The sequence below is a fragment of the Macaca fascicularis genome, chromosome 6 (genome assembly GCF_037993035.2).
Source record: "Macaca fascicularis isolate 582-1 chromosome 6, T2T-MFA8v1.1".
NCBI lineage: Eukaryota > Metazoa > Chordata > Mammalia > Primates > Cercopithecidae > Macaca > Macaca fascicularis.
In genome coordinates, this window is record NC_088380.1 from 161,602,039 (window position 1) to 161,626,185 (window position 24,147).

Below are 24,147 nucleotides of genomic sequence, written 5' to 3' on the forward strand. Positions count from 1 at the left end.
GCTGGAATTACAGGCACACACCACCACACCCGACTAATTTTTGTATTTTTGGTAGAGATGGGGTTTCACCATGTTGGCCAGGCTGGTCTCGAACTCCTGACCTCGTGATCCACCCACCTCGGCCTCCCAAAGTGCTGGGATTACAGGTGTGAGCCACTGCGCCCAGCCCAAAAGCCCCTTATAAAACCATCAGATCTTGTGAGAACTCACTCATTATCATGAGAACAAGATGGGGGAAACTGCCCCCATGATGCAATTATCTCCACCTGTTTTCTCACACAACATGTGGGGATTATGGGAACTACTATTCAAGATCTAGATTTGGGTGGAGACACAGCCAAACCATATCACATTTATTATTTTAAAACTGCCATTTATTGGGTGTTTATTATGTACCAGTTACTTTATGTTGACCTTATTTAATTCTTATGTGGTGATGCAGACAGGACTTATTAGACAGGTTAACTGAGGTTTGTGGCCATCCAGTGACATAATGGCAGAACCACTCAGGTCTCTCAATATAAAGACAAACCTGTTTTCTTTCATTCTTAAGCATTTCCACCCTTGGGGAGGAGAAGGAAGGGGAGCAGGGTACAAGTTACAAAGAACCCTTGTGATAAGTAGACCTATTAGGGTGGAACAAGGACTCAGTTTTGGTTACCAAAATGGGAAGGAAACATCTGTCTTCGGGGTTATAGGACCTTTGTTAGTGCTAAGGCCAGGCTAGAGCATGGTCTGAGTCTTAGTTCAGGATCCTCTGGACATTGAAGAGAATGAGGTGATCCTCAGAAGGATCTGGGCCTTCTGAGCTGAGACATCGCAGCATACTGCATGCCACATTCCACATTTCTGAGCAAGAGATCCCTTCTTGGAAGGGAAGCAGAAATGAGGTTGGCTAAAAGCCTGGCCTTTTGGGGCAGATAGACCTAAATTTTATCTTTATCAGTTACCAGCTGTGAGACCCTGGGGAAGTTACTTTTTCTGCTTCAGTTTTCTCATCTATAAAATCGGATGTCCATGGGTCCACATCAAAGGGTGATGCTGACTCCATGAGAGAATGTGCATAAAACAGCACAAGGTGTGGCATGGAGAAACACTTAATAACTGATAATTTATTTTTAAGGTTAAACCCATTCATTATCTATATTTGGAGGTAGAAAGTAGGAAGTGTCTAGACGGGCCTGGCAAGGAAGAGGGCGTAGATAGTGCCTCCGATCACCTGTGACTCCTTCCTCTGTTGCAGCCCCCCATGGGTGAGGAGGGCAACCACAAGCGACACTCAGTGGTAGCAGGAGGTGGCGGCGGTGAGGGCAGGAAGCGGTGCCCCTCCCAGTCTTCCAGCAGGTCTGCTGCCGTGATCAGCCAACCCCCTACACCACCCACCGGCCAGCCCGTCCGGGAAGATGCCAAATGGACAAGCCAGCACTCGAACACACAGACTTTGGGAAAGTGAAAAGCTCCTTAGCCCTGGGGCTTGAGGGGGGAAAGGGGTAGGGTGGGTAAGAGTCCATGGGGGTGCCCAGTCCCAGGAGAGGGGACAATGAAGGGACAGGCCTGGAGTTACTAGGACAGGCCTTTGTGCTGAGTAGCAATGTGTACACCATTTGGGCTATCAGAGGTACCCCTGGGCAGGAGCCTCTACATCCCCTTCCCCCTCCTCTCTCCATGACTCTTGACGTCCTAGCTTCTTCTAAGGGGGGAGGGAAAGGGGGGAAATTTTTATATATATATATACATATATATATATCAAGTTTTAAATTATTGATAGTTCATCTGGATTACCAAAATCACTCTGCAGCCCTGCCCGCGGCTAGTAGGCTGCAACCCTGGTCCCCACCCCTAACCTCCTCCTGCTCCCCCTCAAGCCAACTATGCAGCCCACAAGAAGGCCCTGCGGGCCCCCCATTGCCCAGCACTGTCCCGTAGAAGGCTCTGGCGGCACCTCTGGGCCCCAGGAGCATCAGCCCCTTGATCATCTGGGGTTTGTCATCACCATGTTTTCTCCCTGCTGTCCCCACCCTGCCCTTCTGCCATCTTCTGGGAGAAGGAAACCAAAGGATCTAAAACTGGGGTTTGGGGGAAGGTTTCAGCCTCTCCCCACTCCCTTTGCCCCACACCCTTTACTCCCCAGCCCAGAGAGACGCTGCTTTTACCAGGAAAGACTATTGAAAGATGATTTATTTTATTTTTCTCTGACCTTTCCATCCTCGAGAAAATGGGGAAAAAAAAAAAAGACAAAAATCAACCATAAAAGACCAAAAAAAAAAAAAAAAAAAAAATCAGATAAACCCCCACCTAATCCACAGAAAGTGATGTCTTTCCCCTCCCCTTGGAATTTTTGTTTTGTTTTTGGAAATAATATTTTTTAAAAAGTTGCCTTATTGTGGAGCGGGAATCTGAAATACCCAAATGCCTGTTTTCCTCGGTGGAGTCAACGCGAAGAGCTCCCACCTTCTCTGGATGTGCCTGGGCTTGGACTGGCTAGAATCTTTCTCTGGACTGTTGCATGTACAGTGCCTCCATCCTGGAGGCAAGAGAGTTGGGAGTGGCTCGAATCAGAGCCGTGCCCAAGATATCCCTGCTGTTGCATCGTTTGAAGCTGACGTCCTGTGTCTGTACACTGCTGCCACTGTTGTGTCCTCGCTCTGCTTGCTGTTGCCTCACGCCAGGCCCTGTCCTGCCGTGACACCCTTCATCCTACCCTTGGAACCCCAAGGCCAAGTTTGCTTCAAACTGTTGGAGAACAGAGTTGGCCTGCATCTGGAACACACTTGTCCTCAGCTTGACCGTCTCCCCACACCGCAGAGTGGAAAGGTGAACACCTGCAGCTGAGGCTTGGAAACATTTCTTGTGTTGCCCTGAAAAATCTGAGAGACCTCAGGGAGGCTCTATCTCTCTTAAAAGGTGGAGAAAGATGCCATTCTCTTCCTAAGGTCTGGTGGAGTCTCCCCATCTTCCATACCCTTCTGCAAGCCATCTATCTCTGCTCACTCTCCAATTGACCCGCCTGGGAACAAGGGATGAGGAGGAGTTGGGGGCTGGGGGGAATCCTGCCAGTTGGTGAAGCCCTGTGGCAGGAAGGTATATGTGGACATAGAGTATACCTGATTCTCTTCTTCAGCCACTTGACTGTTTGGGTTGGGCTGTGAATGACAATGGAATATGGCTGGAGTCTGCTGTTGTCAGAAGGCAGGGAGGGTGATGAAGGACTGACCCACATGGACTGGGATGTATGTCGGGTATGGGCATGACTGCACACTCACTCTCGGTGGGATCTGGGCAACATGGAGGAGTTTATGGTCCTGTTGCTTACTTACTGCAATGTCTTTGGCCCTCCTTTTCAACTGGTTCCTCTGTTGGGCCCAAAGGTTGGGAGTAGGAGACAGTATCCCAGGCTGACAAGGCCTTGCCCTTTACCTTGGGCACCTTGTTAATTTTTAGCCTGTGCCCTTCCCCACCTTTGCCTTCCCAGTGGTTGGTATGTGGGAAGCCCATCTCAGTTCTGTGACTCATGTCTCAAACCAAGGATGAGCGTCTGGTCTCTGCTATGATGGTGGTATCTGAGGCCTTTCCCTGCCCAGTCTGGTGCCTGCCCCACATTGTACCAGACACTGGATTCCTGGATCCCCTTCTCCTTTCCTTTCTTTCCTTCGGGTCACGCAGCCCTGTACTGTATCCAGCACCACAGAAACCTCAGTGTTTTTCGTCTGCTGGTTTGGGGCACAAGGAAGCCTTAGGGTATGGGGAAAGGCTGTTATTACTTAGAGTTTACTCCCAGGCCAGGGGGCTGCCATCTTTTTCACAGACATCCCTGAAAGGAAGCCCCTTTGGGGCAGGGAGGCGAGGACTTCATCTCAACATAGGCTGGTGGTTGGTAGGGGAGCTTTTTCTTTTTTTTCTTTTCTTTTCTTTCCTTTTTTTTTTTTTTTTTTTTTTAGGTAACATGTTAGGAGTTAATGTTGCAAAGAGTAGTTTACATCTTCACTTTCTGAAGACACTTGAATTTAGGACCGATGTATCTGTGACAAGCATGCCAGAAGTGGCAGGGGCCATCAGGGCTAACCACTTCACACCCACCATCCTCCCATGGGGATCCAAGACCTGAGATAAAGCAACAGCCTGCCCAGATCCCTCTGTTCATCCTATCCCTTCCAAGGTTGGTCCATGCCAACATAACCTCTGGGCATCAGACATCAGCAGGTCTGTGTGCCTCAGCCCTGTTAAGGGGAAGGTTTCTCTTTCGCCCTCTTCCTGCACCTGGGAGCAAAGGCACTACCAGTAGAGAAGGGCCATCCAGCCCTGCCCCAGCCTGGACCCCTGGGGCTCAGATAGAGGTGCTGAGCCCCTATGTCAAAGTTGTTAAATGTTTTTGTTTTGTTCCATTGTAGCTCTTTTTTTTTTTTTTCCCTTTCCTGGTGATTGATTTTACAAAAGAAAGTAAGCTGCTTAGAAGGCCCTGGAAGGGAAGTGAGGAGGAGGGACAAGGAAGATGACTAGTTACGGAGGGTGAGGGTTGTTTTTTTGCCAAAAAAGCCTGGGTAGAGTGATCTGAATTATCTGGCACCCTCCTGAATGGAACCCCAGAGTACCTCCTGTGTGGAAGGGTCCCTGGATTTTCCCTAACACCCACCCTCTCCCCCTTCAGCCATGCTGATGGCAGAGAAGATAAGAACTTGGAGCCCATTTCTCACTGGAGAGGAAAACTTGTCATCTGGCTTTGCGGAGAAGGTTCCACCTTACGCTCGTAGTACATTATCTTTACTATGTGCTAGGATATCATATTTAAAAGGACAAAAAAAAATGTAAAATACTTGAATGAGCTTGTATTATAACATTAATATTATTGAGAGTATCTGCTTTCCAGGCTGAAGTGATTCATTCATTATTCTAGTCCTGCTTTAGTCCTTTGTAATTTGTGGTAATTATGCTTTTCTTTTTAATACAAAAAAATGTATAAAAATAAACACTTGAAAAGGCAAAATACCGGCTGGTCTTCCATCTAGGGTACTGTTATTTGGTGTGAAGGATGGGTTTCTGGTAGGGTTCCCCCAGATCCGGAGGAACCCTGCACTTAGTGTGCACATGAAACCTCAGCAGGGGCTCTGCCATTGGGCTTTGAGGAGTCTGCCTAAGGCAGGGGCTTCTGCAAGCCTTGAATTCATGTCCACCCTGTGTCTTAAGTGAGACGTGACAGTCATAGCCAGTGCCACAAAACAGTCCAGCATAATGCCAGGATTTCAGTGCACTTGTCAGCTTCCAAGTTTTCCATCCCCTGGCTGTGGCCTGCATTGTGTTGAGACAGCCAGGAAGAAAAAGGTTGATGAGGCTCCTTATGGAGGGTTGCCACAACCCCTCTATGAACAGACTTTTCCCCGGGGTGAAGGAGGAATGATCCAGCACCGTGTGGCCGTACGGAATCCTGGTCAGCCCCTGAACCCTGAGATGTGATGCTGGGGAGGGATGGAACAATGAGTCCCCCATTCCCTGTGTAAATTACAAAACTAAAAATTGGGCATGGCTTTACGTGTTCATCTGACAACTGTCTCCCATACCTGACGGGAAAATGGTTTTTCTAGAGAGTTCTTTTTCACTGTTCTTGAGGTGGGCAGGTGCTTCAGTACCACCAGTGACCTCCACAGGCCAAAGGAAAGTTTAGGAGATAGTGTCCAAGGCTGATGCAGACTGGTCCTTTGAGAACAGAAAGATGAATTAATTGAACCTTACTTTCACACATCATTAGGAATGCTCACAGAAGCTTAATTTTACAGCCTGAGCTTCCACATGTTTTGTCTGAAGTATTAGAAGTCTGGTAGTAAACACCCCCATCTAAAAAAAACCAAAACAATCCACCGGAATTCATGAAGACCAGTTTATTTTACATGCTTGCTTTCACATTCTTTACTGGGAATTTAAGGCCTTTTTTCAGCCTTAACTTGTATACCAACCTCAAGGATTTTGTTTGATATAGAAAAGGACAGGGCTGGGCCCTTCTGCCAAGGACTGATCACCTGCCTTCCAAAAGGAAGAGGGAATGACAGCCTTTTGTCTTTCTAGGCCCCTTATAGTACCTCAAAATCTGAAGGCCTTAAAGGGAAAAAAAAAGCATATCTGTTCTTTCTCCTTATCTCCTACCCTTCTCTTTAAGCATACTGAAGATGGACTTTTTTCCAAATGTTTATTTGTAGGAAGAGGTGATGGGTGCAGGCCAGCAGCTGAGAACTTACAGCTTTGATGCACCAGGAGCTGTACTCAAGCTGAGGGCACAAGCCTCCTAGGGAGGGAGCCAGGTCCACCAAGGCCAGAGACAGGCAGGCGAGACTGGAAAGCCAGGGAGATGCTGTCTGGTAAGTGCTTAGCTGGCCTATTGGGCAAGTCCTCTGGGGTTCTAGAGCTGATAGGAAGAAGGAGTTCATTTTGATAGTCCTGCCTGGAGACTTGGACCTGTCTGATGATAAGGTATTTTATAAAGCTACAGTGGATGTTTTTCTTAAGAGAACTGAAAGTTGGAAAAGGTGCAAATATATATAAGAATTTAGTAAAATGATAATGGTGGTCTTTCAAATCAAAGAGTGATCTTTAAATTGTTCTTGGGAACCACAGGGTTTCTGGCCATGTCTGGCAGCTGAGGGGAGGCCAGGATGGGGACTTCAACCCAAGCAGCTGTGGTTTTTGCTTTTGATAAGGTTCCTGGTAAAAATCGTTTTGAATAAACGTTGCTGAGAAAGTGGTAAAGCATTCGGGGCAGAAAGGATTTTGCCCTTTGCTCCGCCATGTTTTTCCAGGCTCTTTCTTCAGGGAGAAAGAGGGTTCTAACCTCTGGTCCTCATTCAGATGGGCTAATTAGGGGTCTCGGGTGTCCCCAAAGGGCAGCAATTTTGATCCTTCCCCTTGTGGGTAAAAGGGATTTTCACAGTTTCTCAGCAGTTGGTTTTTGGTTTCCACATAAGGCTAAAGGTGTTAAAGTTTGGTCTGTACCTCTTTGCTTTTAATCCAGGGAGGAGCTCCTGGATTTCCCCACCCCCCCACAGAGGGAGACCTTTTGTTTGCAGTGTGCCGGAGTTAAAATGGGGCCTTTACCACTCCCTCAGTGTTTGGTGTGTGTATGTTTGTGTGTGTGTTGGGTGAAGTGGCGACTGGCATCTGGTATGCCGTGAATTGAGACCTATAACGGTTTGCCAGGGTGTCTTGGCCCTCGCCTGAGGTAGGGTATGTGAAAGCCTTTTGGGACAGGAAGGGGTAAAGCAATACCTGGCCCTCCCACCCCCTGGTCCCAGAAGAAGCTCTCCCTGGAGCCAGGCAGCCTCCAGTCCCCCTCCTTTCAGCTTTGTCATTTTCTGCATCCTGCCCAGGCCACAAAGGAGTTATCTGGGGCTGAACCCCTCTCCTTCCACAGCAGAGGACCAGGGGTCTCCTCCCTCTGACCAGCCTCCAGTCTGGGGAGCTGTGTTTTCCTTTTTCTTAAGCTAACTCCTGATCCCATTGAGGGACATCAAGGGCAGTAGTTTGGAGGAAGCCTCATCCTTAGCCCTGCTTTTCTGGGAAGCCCACCTTCCCTCTACCCTGGTGGCACCATCATTTGGGATGTGGCCGAAGGAGGCAAATTGTTAGGAGCAATCAGGAAGCCGCATCTGTATCCCATGGCTGAGGGACAGCCAGGATGACACTTAGGCTCTCTCTCACTGCATCCTCTTTGGGGAGTCTGGGATGCTCTCAGAGAGCGGGGTGAAGCCCAGCAGGAGGACATGTCTCTCGTAGGCCTTGGTCTGCTTGAACATGATGTCAGTCCCATGGAGGTGGTCCAGCACACCCAGCACACCATAGCACTGGTTGAACCTAGAAGAAAGAAGACGGTGCTGCAGTGCCAATGCTGGAGGCCTCTGTGCAGATCTCATTTCATTTGTGCCAGCCTCACACATTTCTCAGCCCTCCTACCCCACACCTGTCACAACCATCCTGACCATCTGCATCAGAATAAGCTGGGGAGTTGCTACAAATGCACCTTCTGGGGGGCACTCCAAACCTGCAGTTTGCAGTATCTGCAGTCTTCCTTTGAAAAGCTTGCTGTGTGATTCTGATGCCCACTGTCTGAGGATCTCTAGCAGAACTAGGCTTTTTCAGGCATGAGATCACCAGCATCAAAATCCCCTGGAACACTTACTAAAATGCAGGTGTCCAGGCCCTGCTCCCCCAGATACCTTAGTTCAGCATATTTGGAGTGGAATCCAAGAGCCTAAATTTTAAACAAGCATCTCAGGTGATTCTGGTATAGGAGGTTTGTAGACTACACTTGAAAAAGTCTGGGGCTTTCAGACGGTATATGACTTCCTTGTGATTGCATGCAGGAGTTTTATGCATATGTGTACTTTTCTAAAGAGAATGTCCAGAGCTTATTCAAAGGGCCCAGAGCCCAAATAAAGGTTTAAAATCCCCAGTTGGAGGAGGACCCAATTTCAGAAGGAAAAGAGTAAGGTCATCCCAGTGTGGTTATTATTTTCCCGACCATCAGACCTCTTCCCCAACTAGCACTCACGTGTAAACTGAGACACCAGTGTCTGCTATCAGAAGCTTAAGGAGGAAGGGTGATGGTTATTGCCCAGGGACCCATTGTGGGGAGAGGGTCCTTACTTGAGATGGTGGTAGTCGTGGAATTCAGGCGAAGGCAGGAAAGGAAGGTGGTAGCCACAGTGGGAGATGGTGGTGATGATGAGGGCCAAGGAAAACCACATGGTGATGGAGGACAAGTGGGAGCCCATTACTAATGGGCCCACTATCGCAGGTAGCATGTTGGAGACCTGCAAGGGGAGGGATGATTGAAGGCAGGGCCCAGGGAGATGAAGGGACTTAGTTGGGTGTACACTTAGCCCCAAGGTGGTACCAGTGGCAAACTTCATTGACCCAGATCTGGAGAAGGTGAGAATTTCAGGACTTTGATTTGTTGAAGGCATTCACCTTTGTAACTTGGGACAAATTACGCAGTTTGAGCCTAAATTTTCTTGTTAGCAAAATTAAGATTAAAAAGGTTGTTGGAGGAGCCAGGTGTGGTGGTTCATGCCTGTAATCCCAGCAATTTGGGAGGCAGAGGTGGGAGGATTGCTTGAGGTCAGAGGTTCCAGCCAGCCTGGGCAAAATAGCAGGATCCTGACTCTACAAAAAATTTAAAAATTAGCCAGATGTGGCCGGGTGCGGTGGCTCACTCCTATAATCCCAGAATTTTGGGAGGCCAAGGCGGGTGGATCACGAGGTCAGGAGTTTAAGACCAGCCTGACCAATGTGGTGAAACCCTGTCTCTACTAAAAATACAAAAATTAGCCAGGCGTGGTGGCACACGCCTGTAATCCCAGCTACTCGGCAGGCTGAGACAGGAGAATCGCTTGAACCCAGGAGGCGGGGGGTTGCAGTGAGCCGAGATCACGCCATTGCGCTCCAGCCTAGATGACACAGTGAGACTCTATCTAAAAAAAAAAAAAGAAAAGAAAAAGCCAGATGTAGTGGTATACACCTGTGGTCTCAGCTATTTGGAAGACTGAAGCTAAAGGATCACATGCGCCCAGGAGTTGGAGGCTGCAGTGAGCTATGATCACACCATTGCACTCCAACCTGGGTGACAGAGCAAGACCCTGTCTCAAAAAGAAAAAAAAAAAAAGTTGTTGGGATGATTAAATGAGACAACTGTGTTAGGCACTTAACATAGCCTGGCATATGGAAGGCTGACAATAAATGGTAGCTATTTTTAAAAGGGAAGTAAAAGGGCCGGTGTGGTCTAAGTTCTCTGCAGAAGAGCTTCAGGAAGGTGGTTAGGGCCATCTGCCCTTTGCTATGGGGAGAGTAGAGCTCTACTCACCACATGCTCTATAGGATGGGCATAGAGAGAGATCACGCCAATGGGAGCTGTCCACTCATGGTGTTTCTTGTGGATTTTCTTGTAGAATGTTGGGTGGTGAAGGAGCCTGGGGAAATAGTTAATAGTTAATAACCTGCTGATTCCTCTTTCTCCCTCCCCGACCAGTCCATGAGAAGCCAAAAATAGGAACTAGGGGTTACATCCATGGAGCAAAGTTAAAAACACCCAGACCTGCTTCAAATTTCAACCCCAGCCCTTATACTGCATAGTTTGGGAGTGGGTTGCTTTGCCCCTCTACCCCAGTTGTATTTGCTATAAAATGGGATGCTGCCCAGAAAGGATTGAATAAGGAAATGGATGGGAAGCGCCCTGGCCCCCACACAATCGGAGAGGCCTTTTCTCTTCTGGACATTCATTCCTCACTTGTCCCAAGTTGTCAGTTATGAGACAACTGTTAGTCTTCCTGTTAACCGTTTAATGGGAGACTTGAGGCCAGGGAGTATTTTATTGGCCTACACTCAATTCAGAAGCCTGTTTCCTTTTATTTTTTTTTCTTTGAGACAAGGTCTTGCTCTGTCGCCCAGGCTGGAGTGCAATGGTGTGATCACAGCTCACTACAGCCTTGACCTCCCGGGCTCATGTGATCCTCCCACCTCAATCTTCCGAGTAGCCGGGACTACAAGTACACACCACCATGCCTGGCTAATTTTTTTTAAATTTTTTTGTAGAGACGGGGTCTCCTGACATTCCCCAGGCTAGTCTCAAACTCCTGGGCTCAAGTGATCCGCCCACCTCAGCCTCCCAAAGTGCCAGGATTACAAGCGTGAGTCACTGCACCTGGCCTCAGTTTCCTTGTTGATCAGTGAGCCCTAGACAGGGTGAGGAGACAGCTGTGCCTCAGGCAGGGACTGCTCACCGGTGTGAATAGTAGAACAAGACTTCCTCAATCAGCGTGAAGATGGCCAGCTCCAGGAGGAACCAGTGGAAGGTGGGTAGCTCACGGCGGCAGGGGTCTCCCCACCATTTGAGGAAGGGATAGAGGAAGACCACCATGGGGAAAGATACCATGCACTGGTTGAAAAGAACTGTGCGGATAGACTGGCGCAGTTTCACAGGATCCACCTGCCCAAGGGAAGGGAGGAGATGGACAAGAGTGTGAGAAGTAGGCTCCACCGTGACCTGCTTACAGGAGGCCCTCACTCCGGTTGGATTCTGGGAGAGATGTTGGGACACAGCCAGTAGCTCCTGACTGCAACCCAGCTCCGGGCCTGGAAACGTTGCAGAATAAGGCCCTGGCTGCTAGGCAGGTGAGTAATACCCCTGTCCTTGGAAACTTCAGCAGCCTTCAGTCTGTGCTGGAACCTGCCTTCTTCCTAGTTCTGCACATTCTCACCACTGCCCTCCCCATTTCTCTGGCCAGGCCCCATGTATTTACAGGTAACTTGGGTAGCCTCCATGGTGCTTGGAGAAGGCTGTGACTTTCTGAGTGACACCCCATTTCAGCCGTTTAGCCCCTCTTTGTCAGAGAACCTTGTCCATGATTGGATGCAGAGATCAAGGTCATCTGCCTCCTCACATGGTCCAGCCTCACTGCAGTAGGCCCAGAGCAAAGAAGCAGGTAAGCCAAGGAGCTGCTTATTCAGCTTCTTGACCAACTTCCTGGTTTTCAGAGTGATGCTGTGAAGATGGGGGCCTGCCCAAACATTTCCACCACGGTCCACTGTACAGAGCTAGCCCCAAGTGTCCAAACTCCATTTGGCCTCAATACTACATCCAGTATTTTCCCCCAGAATCAGCAACTCTTTGACCCTTCCTTTTGTTAGATCTCTGGGGCTCCAGGGAACAGTCCTGTGACCACAGAAAGTTCCTGGATGCTGATGAACTTGTTTGGTTAGAAAGGATTTCTCCAAGTACCCTCTGTGAGCTGGTGGGATTTCTGCCCCAAAGCGAGACAGGGGCTCAGAACGGTCCCCAGCTTGAGGCCTGCCTGTTCCTCCAGCCTTTCCAGGCACTGCATGCATTAACTGATTTCAGAATTCACTCTTTGTTTACTTCCATCCCATTGTGAGACCAGGTCTCGCCAGCCTGTTGTGAGAGGACATGTTAGGTGAGGCCATTACACCTTCTGCAAACCTTGACCCAGAGGTGGGGTATCACATGTGTCTATTCATTTGTTTATTTAACTGATATTTATTGAGCACCCACTATGTAGCACTCAGTGTTCTGGGTGTTGAAAATAAAGCAATGAGCAAAACAAAGATTCCTGCCCCCATGGAATTTATATTCCAGTGAGAAAGGTAGACTAAACACAACAAACATAAAAACATATATATCAGGCTAGGCATGGTGGTTCACACCTGTAATCCCAGCACTTTGGGAGGTGGAGGTGGGAGGATCACTTGAGGCCAGGAATTTGAGAGCAGCCTTGGCAACATAACGAAACCCCATCAAATTTTTTTTAAAAAGCTGGGTGTGGTGGTGTGCACCTGTCGTCCCAGCTATTCAGGAAGCTGGGGTGGAAGGATCATGTGAGTCCAGGAGTTTAAGGCACTCCAGCCTGCATGAGAGGGTGAGACCCAATCTCTTGGGGGGGAAAAAAAAAAAAGGCCAGAGGCTGTGGCTTACGCCTGTAATCCCAACACTTTGGGAAGCCAAGGTGGGCAGATCATGAGGTCAGGAAATTGAGACCATCCTGGCTAACACGGTGAAACCTCATCTCTACTAAAAATACAAAAATTTAGCTGGGCGTGGTGGCATGTGCTTGTAGTCCCAGCTACTTGGGAGGCTGAGGCAGGAGAATCACTTGAACCTGGGAGGCGTAGGTTGTAGTGAGCCACTGAGATTGTGCCACTGCACTCCAGCCTCAGTGACAGACCAAGACTTCGTCTCAAAAAAAAAAAAAAAAAGGGCAAAAAAGGCAGGCCGGGCACTGTGGCTCACTTTGTAATCCCAGCACTTTGGGAGGCCGAGGCAGGCAGATCACGAGGTCAGGAGTTTGAGACCAGCCTAACCAATATGATGAAACCCTATCTCTACTAAAAATACAAAAATTAGCTGGGCATGGTAGCATGCGCCTGTAATCCCAGCTACTCAGGAGGCTGAGGCAGGAGAATCGCTTGAACCCGGCAGGCAGAGATTGCAGTGAGTCAAGATTGCTCCATTGCAGTCCAGCCTGGGTGACAGAGTGAGACTTCATCTCAAAAAAAAAAAAAGCAATAATATAGACAAGAGATGATGGTGAATTAGACAAGGGTAATAGTGATGGAAGTGATGAGAAGTGGTAAGAAGTGATTGGATTCTGAATTTGTTTCGGAAATAGAGTTAATAGAGTTCCCGGATAGATTGGATGTGGAGTATGAAGGAAAGAGAGTAGTCAAGAATGACTCCAAAGTTTTTGGCCTGAGCAACTAGAGGATTGGAATCGCCGTCCACTCAGATTGGGGAAGCTATGGGTAGTAAGTAAAGGCTTTGGCAGAACAATCAGAAATGTTCTTTTGGACATCATGAATTGGCAATTTCTTTTTTTTTTTTTTTTTTTTTTGAGACGGAGTCTCGCTGTGTCGCCCAGGCTGGAGTGCAGTGGCCGGATCTCAGCTCACTGCAAGCTCTGCCTCCCGGGTTTTTACGCCATTCTCCTGCCTCAGCCTCCCGAGTAGCCGGGACTACAGGCCCCCGCCACCTCGCCCGGCTAGTTTTTTGTATTTTTTAGTAGAGACGGGGTTTCACCGTGTTAGCCAGGATGGTCTCGAACTCCTGACCTCGTGATCCGCCTGTCTCGGCCTCCCAAAGTGCTGGGATTACAGGCTTGAGCCACCGCGCCCGGCCCCGGCAATTTCTATTAGTATCCATGTGGAGATGTCAAGGAGGGAGTTGGATATTTCAGCTTGGAATTCAGTAGAGAGTTCTGGGCTAGAGAGATAAATGTGTGAGCTGTTGGCCCATGGATGGTATTTAAAGTCATGGCACTGAAGAGATAACTGGGAGAATGAATACAGAGAAGAGGACCAAGGCCAGAACCCATGGAACATTCAACACAAAGAAGTTGGAGAGAAGAGAAGGAATCAGGAAAGCGACAGTGAAGAAGTGAACAATCAGATGTGACGGGGAGCCGGGTGTGGTGGCTCATGCCTGTAATCCCAGCAGTTTGTGAGGCCAAGGTGGATGGATCAGCTGAGGTCAGGAGTTCAAGACCAGCCTGGGGAACTTGGTGAAACCCTGTCTCTACTAAAAATACAAAAAATTAGCTGGGCATGGTGGCAGGTGCCTGTAATCCTAGCTACTTGGGAGGCTGAGGCAGGAGAATTGCTTGAACCTGGGAGACAGAGGTTGCAGTGAGCCAAGATCGTGCCATTGTACTCCGCCTGGGCATCAGAGCGAGACTGTCTCTTAAAAAAAAAAAAAAAAAGGGGTACCTAGAAAGCACGTTGTCCTGGAAGCCACGTGAAAAAAATATTTCAAGGCTGAGGGAGTCAGCAGCTGTGGAAATGTCTCTGCTGCTCTAATGAAACCATATCATTGGCGAACTTGCCAAAAGAAATGTTGCTAGAGCCTTTTTCTAGGTGTGACACCTGATTTGGAGGTTTGTAAAGAAAATGAGACAATACTTTTGTGATTAGGAGAGATGCAGGCTGAAGGATTTAGGGGTCAAGTTTTATGATGTCTCAAACTTACTTTCAAATAGGAAAAATGTATAGATGCATATATATTTATATTTTTCTATATAAAGCAAAAATAAAATGTTTAAAATTGGTGAATCTAAGTGATATGTAAATGCATAATTCTTACATTATTTTTCAACTTTCTGTATGTATTTTTAACGTTTTTCATAATTACAAAATGTTGGGGAAAAGAGTAGACAGATGGCCGGGCGTGGTGGCTCACGCCTTTTATCCCAGCACTTTGGGAGTCTGAGGCTAGTGGATCACCTAAGGTCAGGAGTTCGAGACCAGCCTGGCGAACACGGTGAAACCCCATCTCTACTGAAAATACAAAAATTACCCAGGTGTGGTGGTACATGCCTGTAATCCCAGCTACTTGGAAGGCTGAGGCAGAATAATTGCTTGAACCCAGGAAGTAGAGTTTACAGTGAGCCAAGACTGCGGTGCCACTGCATTCCAGCCTGGGTGACAGAGGGAGACTGTCTCAAAAAAAAAACAAACAACAAAACCCAAATAAGAGTGGACAGAGAGGAACTGGAAACTATATAGATAACTCTTTTAAAGAACTTTGCTAGTTAAGGGTTGTTTTTTCTGTTGCTTTGGTTTGTGTGTTCGTGTGTGTGTGTGTGTGTGTGTGTGTGTCTGTTTTTTGTGAGACAGGGTCTCACTCTGTCACCCAGGCTGGAGTGCACTCTTTGTTTACTTCCATCCCATCGCGAGGCCAGGTCTCGCCAGCCTGTTGTGAGAGGACATATTAGGTGAGGCCATTACACCTAACTACAGCTCACTGCAGCCTCAACCTCCTACGCTCAAGCAATCCTCCCACCTCAGCCTCCCAAGTAGCTAGGACTACAGGTGTGCACCGTCACACCCAGCTAATTTTTGTATTTTTTGTAGAGACATTGTTGGGTGGGGTGTTTCGTCATGTTGCCCAGACTGGTCTCAAACGCCTAAGCTTAGGCATTCCTCCTGCCTCAGCCTTACAAAGTGGTAGGATTACAGGTGTGAACCACTCCACCTGGCCTGTTTTTTTTCTTCTTTTCGAGTCAGTGTCTTGCTCTGTCACCCAGGTTAGAGTGTAGTGGTATGATCATAGCTCACTGTAACCTCAACCTCCTGGGCTCAAGCAGTCTTCCCGCCTCAGCTTCCCAAGTAGCTGGGACTACAGGCACATTCCACCTCGCTTGCCTAGTTAAAATTTTTTTTGTGGAGATGGGATCTCGTTCTGTCGCTTGGGCTGGTCTCGAACTCCTGGGCGCAAGTGATTCTCCTGCCTCAGACTCCCAAAGTCTGGGATTACAGGTGTGAGCCACCACACCTGGCCTGTTTTATTATTTATTTTTCTTTTTGAGTCAGGATCTCACTCTGTCACCCAGGCTGATCTCTAACTCTTGGGCTCAAGCAATTCTTCTGGCTCAGCCTCCCAAAGTCTGGAATTACAGTAGTGAGCAGCCACACTTGGTGGGTTTTTTTTTTTTTTTTAAGATGGAAAAAAATTACTGCATGTTTGTAATAATCTAGAGAGGAATAATGAGAGAAAGAGAAAGAAAAGAAGATACAAGAAAGCAAAGAGAGAATTACTGCAGCCATTTCCTGGATGTAGTACACGGATAGGGGAGGAATCACCCACAGACAGGAGCAAGGAGAGTTCACCTGTGGTATGAGGTGGGCAGGCAGAGCATGTGGGTGCAGGTGCTGATCATTGGCCAATGTGGTGTGCATCTATAAAACTCTTCTACTTGCTTTGGTTTTTTTTTTTTTTTTTTTTTTTTTCCTAGAGACAGTGTCTCCCTCTGTCTCCAAGGCTGGAGTGCAGTGGCACAATCATGGCTCACTTCAGCCTTGAACTCCTAGGTTCAAGTGATCCTCCTGCCTCGGCCTCCTGACTAGCTGAGACTGACACACACCACTGTGCCTGGCTAATTAAAATAAAATTTTTTTTGTAGAGACAGGGATCTCACTATGTTGCCCAGGCTGGTCTTGAACTCCTGGCATCAAGCAATCCTCCTGTCTCTGCCTCCCAAAGTGCTGAGATCACAAGCCTGAGCCACTGTGCCCCAGCCTGCTTAAATTTTCTTTTTCTTTTTCTTTTCTTTCTTTTTTTTTTTTGAGACAGAGTCTTGCTCTGTCACTCAGGCTGGAGTGCAGTGGTGCAATCTCGGCTCACTGCAACCTGTGCCTCCCAGGTTCAAGCGATTCTCCTCCAGGCATGTGCCACCACGCCCAGCTAATTTTTGTATTTTTAGCAGAGGCAGGATTTTGCCATGTTGCCCAGGCTAGTCTTGAACTCCAGAGCTCAAGTGATTTGCCCACCTTGGTCTCCCAAAGTGCTGGGATTACAGGCATGAACCACCACGCCCAGCCTTAAATTTTCTTAGTGAAATGGGAAGCAAGGCCTTCCTTCTGCCAGCGGTTAGGGGAGGAGGTGTTAGAGAGGTGTGAAGTAGCCATTCAGGCAGTGAGAGAGTAAACAGAGCAGGGATGGATCATAGGAACACCAGGTAGCATTCAGCTCCCACTTGAGGATCTGTTTCTGATGTCTTAGTTCAGGGGCCAGTCCTTCGTGGAAAAAGCCAAAGATTAAATGGCCTCGTGAGTTTCTTTCCTACTTCTGTGCCCACCTGAGGGTGCATATGGTACAGAAGCACTGGACTTGGTGTCAGATGGGATGAGCCCTGGCTCTGTTTCCTAGTAGCAATCTGATCTTGAACTAGTCACTGGACATTTCTGAACCTCAGCTTCTGCAGAATGCAATGAGATCTTCCAATGTAGCTCTGTAGTCATTGTGTAGACTATAAGGTTGTACAGGCGGCAGGTAATATTCTGGAGAGCCGATTAAGAATGTAAGCCCTGAAGTCAAAAAGCCTGAGTTTGAATCGTAGTTTACCCATGTAACACCTGTTTCCTCATCTGAATAGTGAAGGTTCTTGGCCTCAGTTGAAGATGTGAGCATTAGTCAATGGTGCTACAACAGCCATGGTTGACAGATGAAGGGTTCTCGAGGACCAAGCACAGGGTTTGACACTTTAGGCTCTGATTCATGTCCTGCCAAGCTGGGCCTGGAGGAAGCCCCTGAGCCTGGCTGGCAGCTGTTGTCCCAAGCGAGGGGGATGGTAAGCCAGGCTAACAGCTCCAGTTCAGGAAGGGGCCCATTTCAAAGGAGTGGGTCAAGAGCACTGTTTGCCTTTCTGGAGTGCTAGGCTGGGGCAGAAGGACCTGAGAGCTGAGGTGGTTCACCCAGACACCTGGGCAGATTACTAAAAGATGATTGTCTTGTCTGGGAAAGAAGCCAGGATGTGGTTTGGGTGGAGCTGGGGAAAGAACCTGAGTTTCAGAATCAACTTCTTCCTTATTGTGTAAGAAAAGGCAAGCCAGACTCAGGGAACAGTGGGACCCACTTCCTGGCACTGTGCAAGTCGGAGTGCCTTGTAAGCAGGGTCTGGGCCTCAGTTATGGATTTGCCCTGGTGCCTTGCATTATTGGTCAAATTGAGTATTTAGGAAGGAGGACTTGTTTAAAAGACAGCCACCGCCCATACATTCAGAATCCATACTGTCCACCTATTATAGTGGGGTTATCCATTGTTTTTGCAGCTGTCTCCCTCTCTCACAACAACAGCTGTTACCCATATTCTAGCATCCAGCCATTGCTGTCTCCATTCCTATGGGTAAAGTGGAGTTGCCTGCCTTCTCAGTGCCAGGCTGACCACAGTCCCATGGGGCACCACAAGCAGGTCCAGAGCCTGGGCCAGGAATCAGGAGACCAGAACATTGGTCTTGACTGGCTACTAGCTGAGTGACTCTGAGATTGTGGGCAAATTATTTCCTCTCTTTAACCTTCTAAACTGGGGGAGCCTTGTTGCTAATAACTTGGCTCACACTGGCCAGGTCTCTCCTGGGCCAGTGGTGAAAATTCTGAGTGTAGCTTTAGCTCTTGCTTCCTGTGCTTTGACCAGGAGAAGTTGCAATAATACTTACAGGTTCATTCTTGCCGACCTGAATTCGGTAGCGAGAGATGAAGTTAGGTTTTCCTGTTGTGTCAACCACCAGTAGAAGCCCATTGAAGCTCCAGAAGAACAGACAAGGTACTTGGATGGCACCTGAGATTGGGAAGCAGAAACAGTCAGGGCGACTTTGGGTTCTCGCAGCACATAGACTAACGGAACACACCTTTTTATGGTGACTGAGGCTTCATCCTAGACATTTCTTTGCCAGGGAGGTCTTAGGGCTTGGGACCAAGGGGTTACCTGTAGTCTTGGGTAGGAACTGGGACAGTCCACTTAAGGAGTGTCTCCATTCATTTTCTTAGCTGTAAAATGAGGACAACAACCTTCAAGGTGGTTGGTGGTTTTCATGTAAATACATATGAAAGTATGTTAAGATATATAATACACTCTAAAATAGAAATTAATTCAGGTTGACATTTGGGAGTCTGTGCCCACTGAACCCTTTATGAATTGCCAAGGAAGGAGAAGCAAAGGAAGTACTCTGTATGGTATGGGTCACAGTGAGCCCTGGGCTAGGAGTCAGTCAGGAAACGTAATCCCTGTCATCCTACTAACTGACCAGCAGAACCTCAGGTGTCATCTAGCCAGTATCTCCCCAAATGGAAAACTCATCTTTCTTTCTTTCTTTCTTTCTTTTTTTTTTTTTTTTTTTGAGACAAAGCCTCGCTCTGTCACCCAAGATGGAAGTGCAGTTGTGCTATCATGGCTCACTGTAGCCTCGGCCTGCCAAGCTCAAGTGATCCTCTTGCTTCAGCCTCCTGAATAGCTGGGACTATCGGCACCTGCCACCATGCCCAGCTAGGACTAGGCTTTGCTTAATTCTGTGTCTGTGCCCCTCCGCCAGCACCCTTCATGCTCCATCAACGGAAGTATCTGTGGCAGCTGGGGCTTGGAAAATACTTGCCAGCACTGTAGGGGAGTAGGATTGGTACAAACTTTCTAGAGGGCAATTTGGCAGTATCTGAAGTAATACAGTGAGAGAGTCAGAAAGCTAAGACAGAAAGGGAGAAAGAAGAAAAGGAGACACATCTATTCGTATGCATAAATGTCCGTCACAGCATTAAAAAAAAAAAATTTAAAGCAGCCTAAATACCCATTAGTAGGGAATGGACTAAATAGATTGGAGTATTTCCATATAATGGAATAGAATGGGAAGCTTAGAGTATTAAGTAAGTCTACATTAATAGGCATGGAAAGATACCTACAATCTATTCAATGAAAAAAAGATTTAAAAATAGTTGGTATCTCACAAGTACAACTATATACCCAATATATAAAAGATGTACACTAATATATAAACAGTGGTTATTTCTTGAAGATAAGAGAGAGGGTGATTTTCACACTTTCTATGCTTATTTGAATTGCCTGATTTTTATTTTTAACAATGAGCACATATTTTATACCCAGAAAAAATAAACTATTTTTACTTTGGAAAAAAAAGGTTGGTGGTTACCCAGTGGGCCAGCCAAGGAGTCTACCTACTTGGAACTCCAAAGGCTGCCTGAGGAATACAGATGAAAAGCACACCATAAGATGATCTTGAGCTTCTTCTAGCTCTAACATTTAAAATTGGAAACATTTTCTCCCTCTCATATTGGCTTATCACCTAGGTAATAGGTAATTTTCACAGGATTGTACCTAAAGTATATACAATATTTGGGTTTTTTTTTAGATTGAAGCTTCAAGCTAATAAAGTTTTTCTACCACTTTCCCCATATACATAGGTAATCTGCATTGTTCAATGACTGCTTAAGATCCCATTAAATCTGTCATATTTAATGTTCCACCCATTGTCAGACTTATCCTTCTAGTTGAAAACAATCCTCAGGGGCATTTTGCTTTGTGGCAACTGACACTTTTTATCTTCCCTTCTAGACTGTGACATCATTTTTTAATGGAGGAGTAAAACATTTCATTTAAATATTTCTTTTTGTGTTGTTTTTTGAGACAGAGTCTTGCTCTGTCACCCAGGCTGGAGTGCAGTGGCACTATCTCAGCTCTCTGCAACCTCTGCCTCCTGAGTTCAAGCGATTTTTGTGCCTCAGCCTCCCGAGTAGCTGGGATTACAGGCATGCACCACCATGCCTGGTTCATTTTTTGTATTTTTAGTAGAGACAGGTTTCAGCATGTTGGCCAGGCTGGTCTTGAACTTCTGGCCTCAAGTGATCTGCCTGCCTCGGCCTCCCAAAGTGCTGGGATTACAGGTGTGAGCCACCAATCTTGGCCCATCTTAATTTTTTTTTTTTTTTTTTTGAGACAGAGTCTTGCTCTATTGCACAGGCTGGAGTGTGGTGGCACCATATAGGCTGACTGCAACCTCTGCCTCCTGGGTTCATCAGCAATTCTCATGCCTCAGCCTCCTGAGTAGCTGAGATTATAGGCACATACCATCACGCCCAGCTAATTTGTGTGTGTGTGTTTAGTGAAAAAGGGGTTTTGCCATATTGGCCAGGCTGGTCTTGAACCCCTGACTTCAAGTGATCCGCCTGCCTCGGCCTCCCAAAGTGTTGGGATTACAGGCGTGAGCCACTGTGCCCAGCCCCATCTTAAATACTTCTTTCTTTTTTGTTTTTTTTTTTTCGAGATGAAGCCTCACACTGTCGCCTGGCTGGAGTGCAGTGGTGCAATCTTGGCTTACTGCAACCCCCCTCACAAGTTCAAGCGATTCTCCCTGCCTTAGCCTCCCAAATAGCTGGGATTACAGGAGACTGCCACCACGCCCAGCTAAATTTTTTGTATTTTTAGTAGAAATGGGCTTTCACTGTGTTGGTCAGGCTGGTCTCGAACTCCTAACCTCGTGATCCACCTGCCTCAGCCTCCCAAAGTGCTAGGATTACAGGCGTCAGCCACTGTGCCTGGCCTCCCATCTTAAATATTTCTATATTTTCCAAACAAGTTTAGCACATAGTAACATTATATATCATATTAATAATATAAATAAATGTATATTACATATAATATATATTAAATTGTGTATAATTATGATTTGAGTGAATGTATGATTGAGGACAATCACTATTATAGATAATGCTATTATAAATATCTATGTTTGCATGGCTTTTCCTTCCATTTATTTACTTAGGCTTGTTTGGAGCCATTTAAGCTGTCAGTAAATATTTATTGACTGGCCACTTGCTGTCAAGCACTGACTGTACCAAGTACAGGGTACATAGTCTCAGACAAGACAGGGCAGCCCTCTGTGCTTGTGGAATTACACAAGCAATACAGGATTATTGCTCTAAACGTGCATTCATTTTTACATAAAATATTTCTCATTTTTCTATATTTTGGGAGGAGTCTCAACTTCTCAGCTTCTTTTTTTAGACATCCTGTTTCCAGACTGCCCACAAATTTAGTATTCTTTGGGACTACCACTTTTTTGAACTTCAAGTCCTCATCCCTTGGAATAATAAACTGAAAATTCCCAAAGTAGAGAACAAAACAATAGAAAAAGAATTAAGTTATAATCATGCACCCACACGCTAGGTGCTGGTGGTCTGGGAACCTCACCTATAAAGAAGAGGATCCACTCCTTCCCTTCAAATGTAGTCAGCAGCCTCTCCCACTGGGCTTGCCAAAAGTAGCCAGAAGCACCCCAAAATCTCTGAAGATGCCTTGGAAGAAAAACCATTCAGGTTTCTGGGTGAAGACGAGTGGGTGGACAGCTCCTTCCCCTATGATCTACCCCCAACCACCACCACACTGCACCCTAGCGGGGTGGAGCCAACTTACCATGTCACTGAGTTCCAGAAGGCCACAAATGAGAGAAGTCCAGAGCCCAGGATGAAAGCTGTCCTCCTCATAGAGCCCCAGATGTATCCCTCCTGGAGGAGGGCAAGGAAATGTCAAACCCCAGCAAGCCTCCTGCCTTTATACCCAGCTCACTGCTGAGGCACAGCATTAATGCTGTAGGATCAGGATCTCAACAAACCAGGAAGGCACATCTGACTTTTTCCCAGCTTCTGTGGGAGCCTCTTCCTTATCAGGAGCTCTCAGGCTGTACATGGGTGTGTTTATGAAAATTAGAGTTCAAGTTGGGGGAGGGAAGGGAATTAGCCTGACTCCAGAGAAACTAGCAGGCAATTCTGTCAGTCAGAGGACAGGCAAACCTCTGTTCAGCCATAGGATTTCATCACCAGTCCTCTTGGCAAATAGAGCTACCCATTATCTGCACATTGGAATCACCTGGGAGCTTAAAAAAGTCCCAATACCCAGGGTCCCCTCCAATCCAATTACATAAGAGTCCCTGGGGGTGGGACCTGGGTTCCCCAGGCAATTCCAATGGGCAGGCAAGGTTGCGATATCATAGCAGCATCTGCCAAAACCATGATGAGGAAATCCTTTCCCAGTCATATGGGCTTCACTGTGTCCATAGGCCAGGCCTATTTTTTCCATTCCTACCCTCCTCTTGCTTTGGGAGAAAAGAGTGAATTGTACACCTTTTCTGACTTTTTTTTTGAGGCAGTGTTGCTCTGTCACCCAGGCTGGAGTGCAGTGTCACCACCTCAGCTCACTGCAACCTCTGCCTCCAGGGTTCAAGCGATTCTTCTGCCCCAGCTTCCTGAGTAGCTGGGATTACAGGTGCCTGCCACCATGCCCAGCTAATTTTTGTATTTTTAGTAGAGAAGTTAGCTGGGGTTTCGCCATGTTGTAGAATTCTAAAGCTCAAGCAATTCACCCACATCAGTCTCCCAAAGTGCTGGGATTACAGGCGCGAGCCACTGCGCCCAGCCACTTTCTGACTTTTAATAACCCCTCTCTGCCTTCCAGCAAGATTAGCCCAGGCTCCCAGCTGGACAAGACGACTAGCCATTCTGTGGGTCAAGGAGAGACCACTGGAAATCACTGGGAGGTCCTTATATATTCCCCTCCAAAAGGTTCTCCTCTAAACCAGAAGTCATTGTGAGCTTGATGACCAAAAAATGCCCCAGATTCAGGGAGGGAAAACACCAGCTGCCAGGTGTATCACCAGTTTCCATTGTACCACAGACAGGAATTACAAATGACCACTCATATTCTGTTTCTAAATTCAGATGGGGTCTGCTCATATTCTTTCATAGGAAATAACTGGAGGTGGTGGTCCCTACAGTGTGTGTACCTGGGGCTCATCTGCAATTAGCTAATGGGGCCATGAACAGGGTGTCAGAGGGGGTGATGGAGGAGCTGATCTAATAGGACACTACTTTTTTTTTTTTTTTTTTTTTTTGAGACAATCTTACTCTGTTGCCCAGGCTGGAGTGCAGTGGTATAATCTCGGCTCACTGCAACCTCTACCTCCCAAGTTCAAGCGATTCTCCTGCCTCAGCCTCTGGAGTAGCTGGGATTACAGGTGCCTGCCACCATGCCCAGCTAATTTTTGGATTTTTAGTAGAGATGGGGTTTCGCTATGTTGGCGAGGCTGATCTTGAACTCCTGACATCAGGTAATCTGCCTGCCTCACCTCTGAGGGCTATTTTCAGGAACTTTTCTAGACTCATTGGAAGTTTTAATCTTCTGAGTTTGATCAAACCAAACTCAGATTAAAACCTCAATTTCACATACAGAATTAGATACTTGTTCGGGGATGTTGGGTTTTTTCATCTCTCTAGCAGCCCAAATGAAGGAAATATAAACAGGACAAAGGTCCTCTGTGATGTGCAGGA

General features: G+C 47.1%; 2 protein-coding genes across 16 annotated transcripts in view; one reads left to right on the forward strand and one right to left on the reverse strand.

Moving 5' to 3' along the window:
• Positions 1-4,981, forward strand: part of LARP1 (La ribonucleoprotein 1, translational regulator) — a 140,808-nt gene extending 135,827 nt beyond the window's left edge. For 7 of the 11 annotated variants that reach the window (XM_045394449.2, XM_045394450.2, XM_005558360.4 and 4 more), the window contains exon 19: positions 1,244-4,981. In XM_045394449.2, the coding sequence (XP_045250384.2) occupies positions 1,244-1,453 (210 nt within the window). In that variant the 3' untranslated portion in view covers positions 1,454-4,981. The remainder of the gene's footprint in view (positions 1-1,243) is intronic. The other 4 variants (XM_073994641.1, XM_045394445.3, XM_045394446.3 and 1 more) reach the window with 1 other exon arrangement.
• Positions 4,982-5,855: 874 nt separating this feature from the next.
• Positions 5,856-24,147, reverse strand: part of FAXDC2 (fatty acid hydroxylase domain containing 2) — a 31,639-nt gene continuing 13,347 nt past the window's right edge. For 2 of the 5 annotated variants that reach the window (XM_065546999.2, XM_005558362.5), the window contains 7 exons: positions 22,238-22,329; positions 22,016-22,119; positions 18,477-18,598; positions 10,758-10,963; positions 9,842-9,947; positions 8,626-8,792; positions 5,856-7,833 (listed from right to left, as the gene is read on the reverse strand). In XM_065546999.2, coding sequence (XP_065403071.1) covers positions 7,677-7,833; positions 8,626-8,792; positions 9,842-9,947; positions 10,758-10,963; positions 18,477-18,598; positions 22,016-22,119; positions 22,238-22,308 — 933 coding nt within the window. In that variant the 5' untranslated portion in view covers positions 22,309-22,329 and the 3' untranslated portion in view covers positions 5,856-7,676. The remainder of the gene's footprint in view (positions 7,834-8,625; positions 8,793-9,841; positions 9,948-10,757; positions 10,964-18,476; positions 18,599-22,015; positions 22,120-22,237; positions 22,330-24,147) is intronic. The other 3 variants (XM_073994646.1, XM_073994645.1, XM_073994644.1) reach the window with 2 other exon arrangements.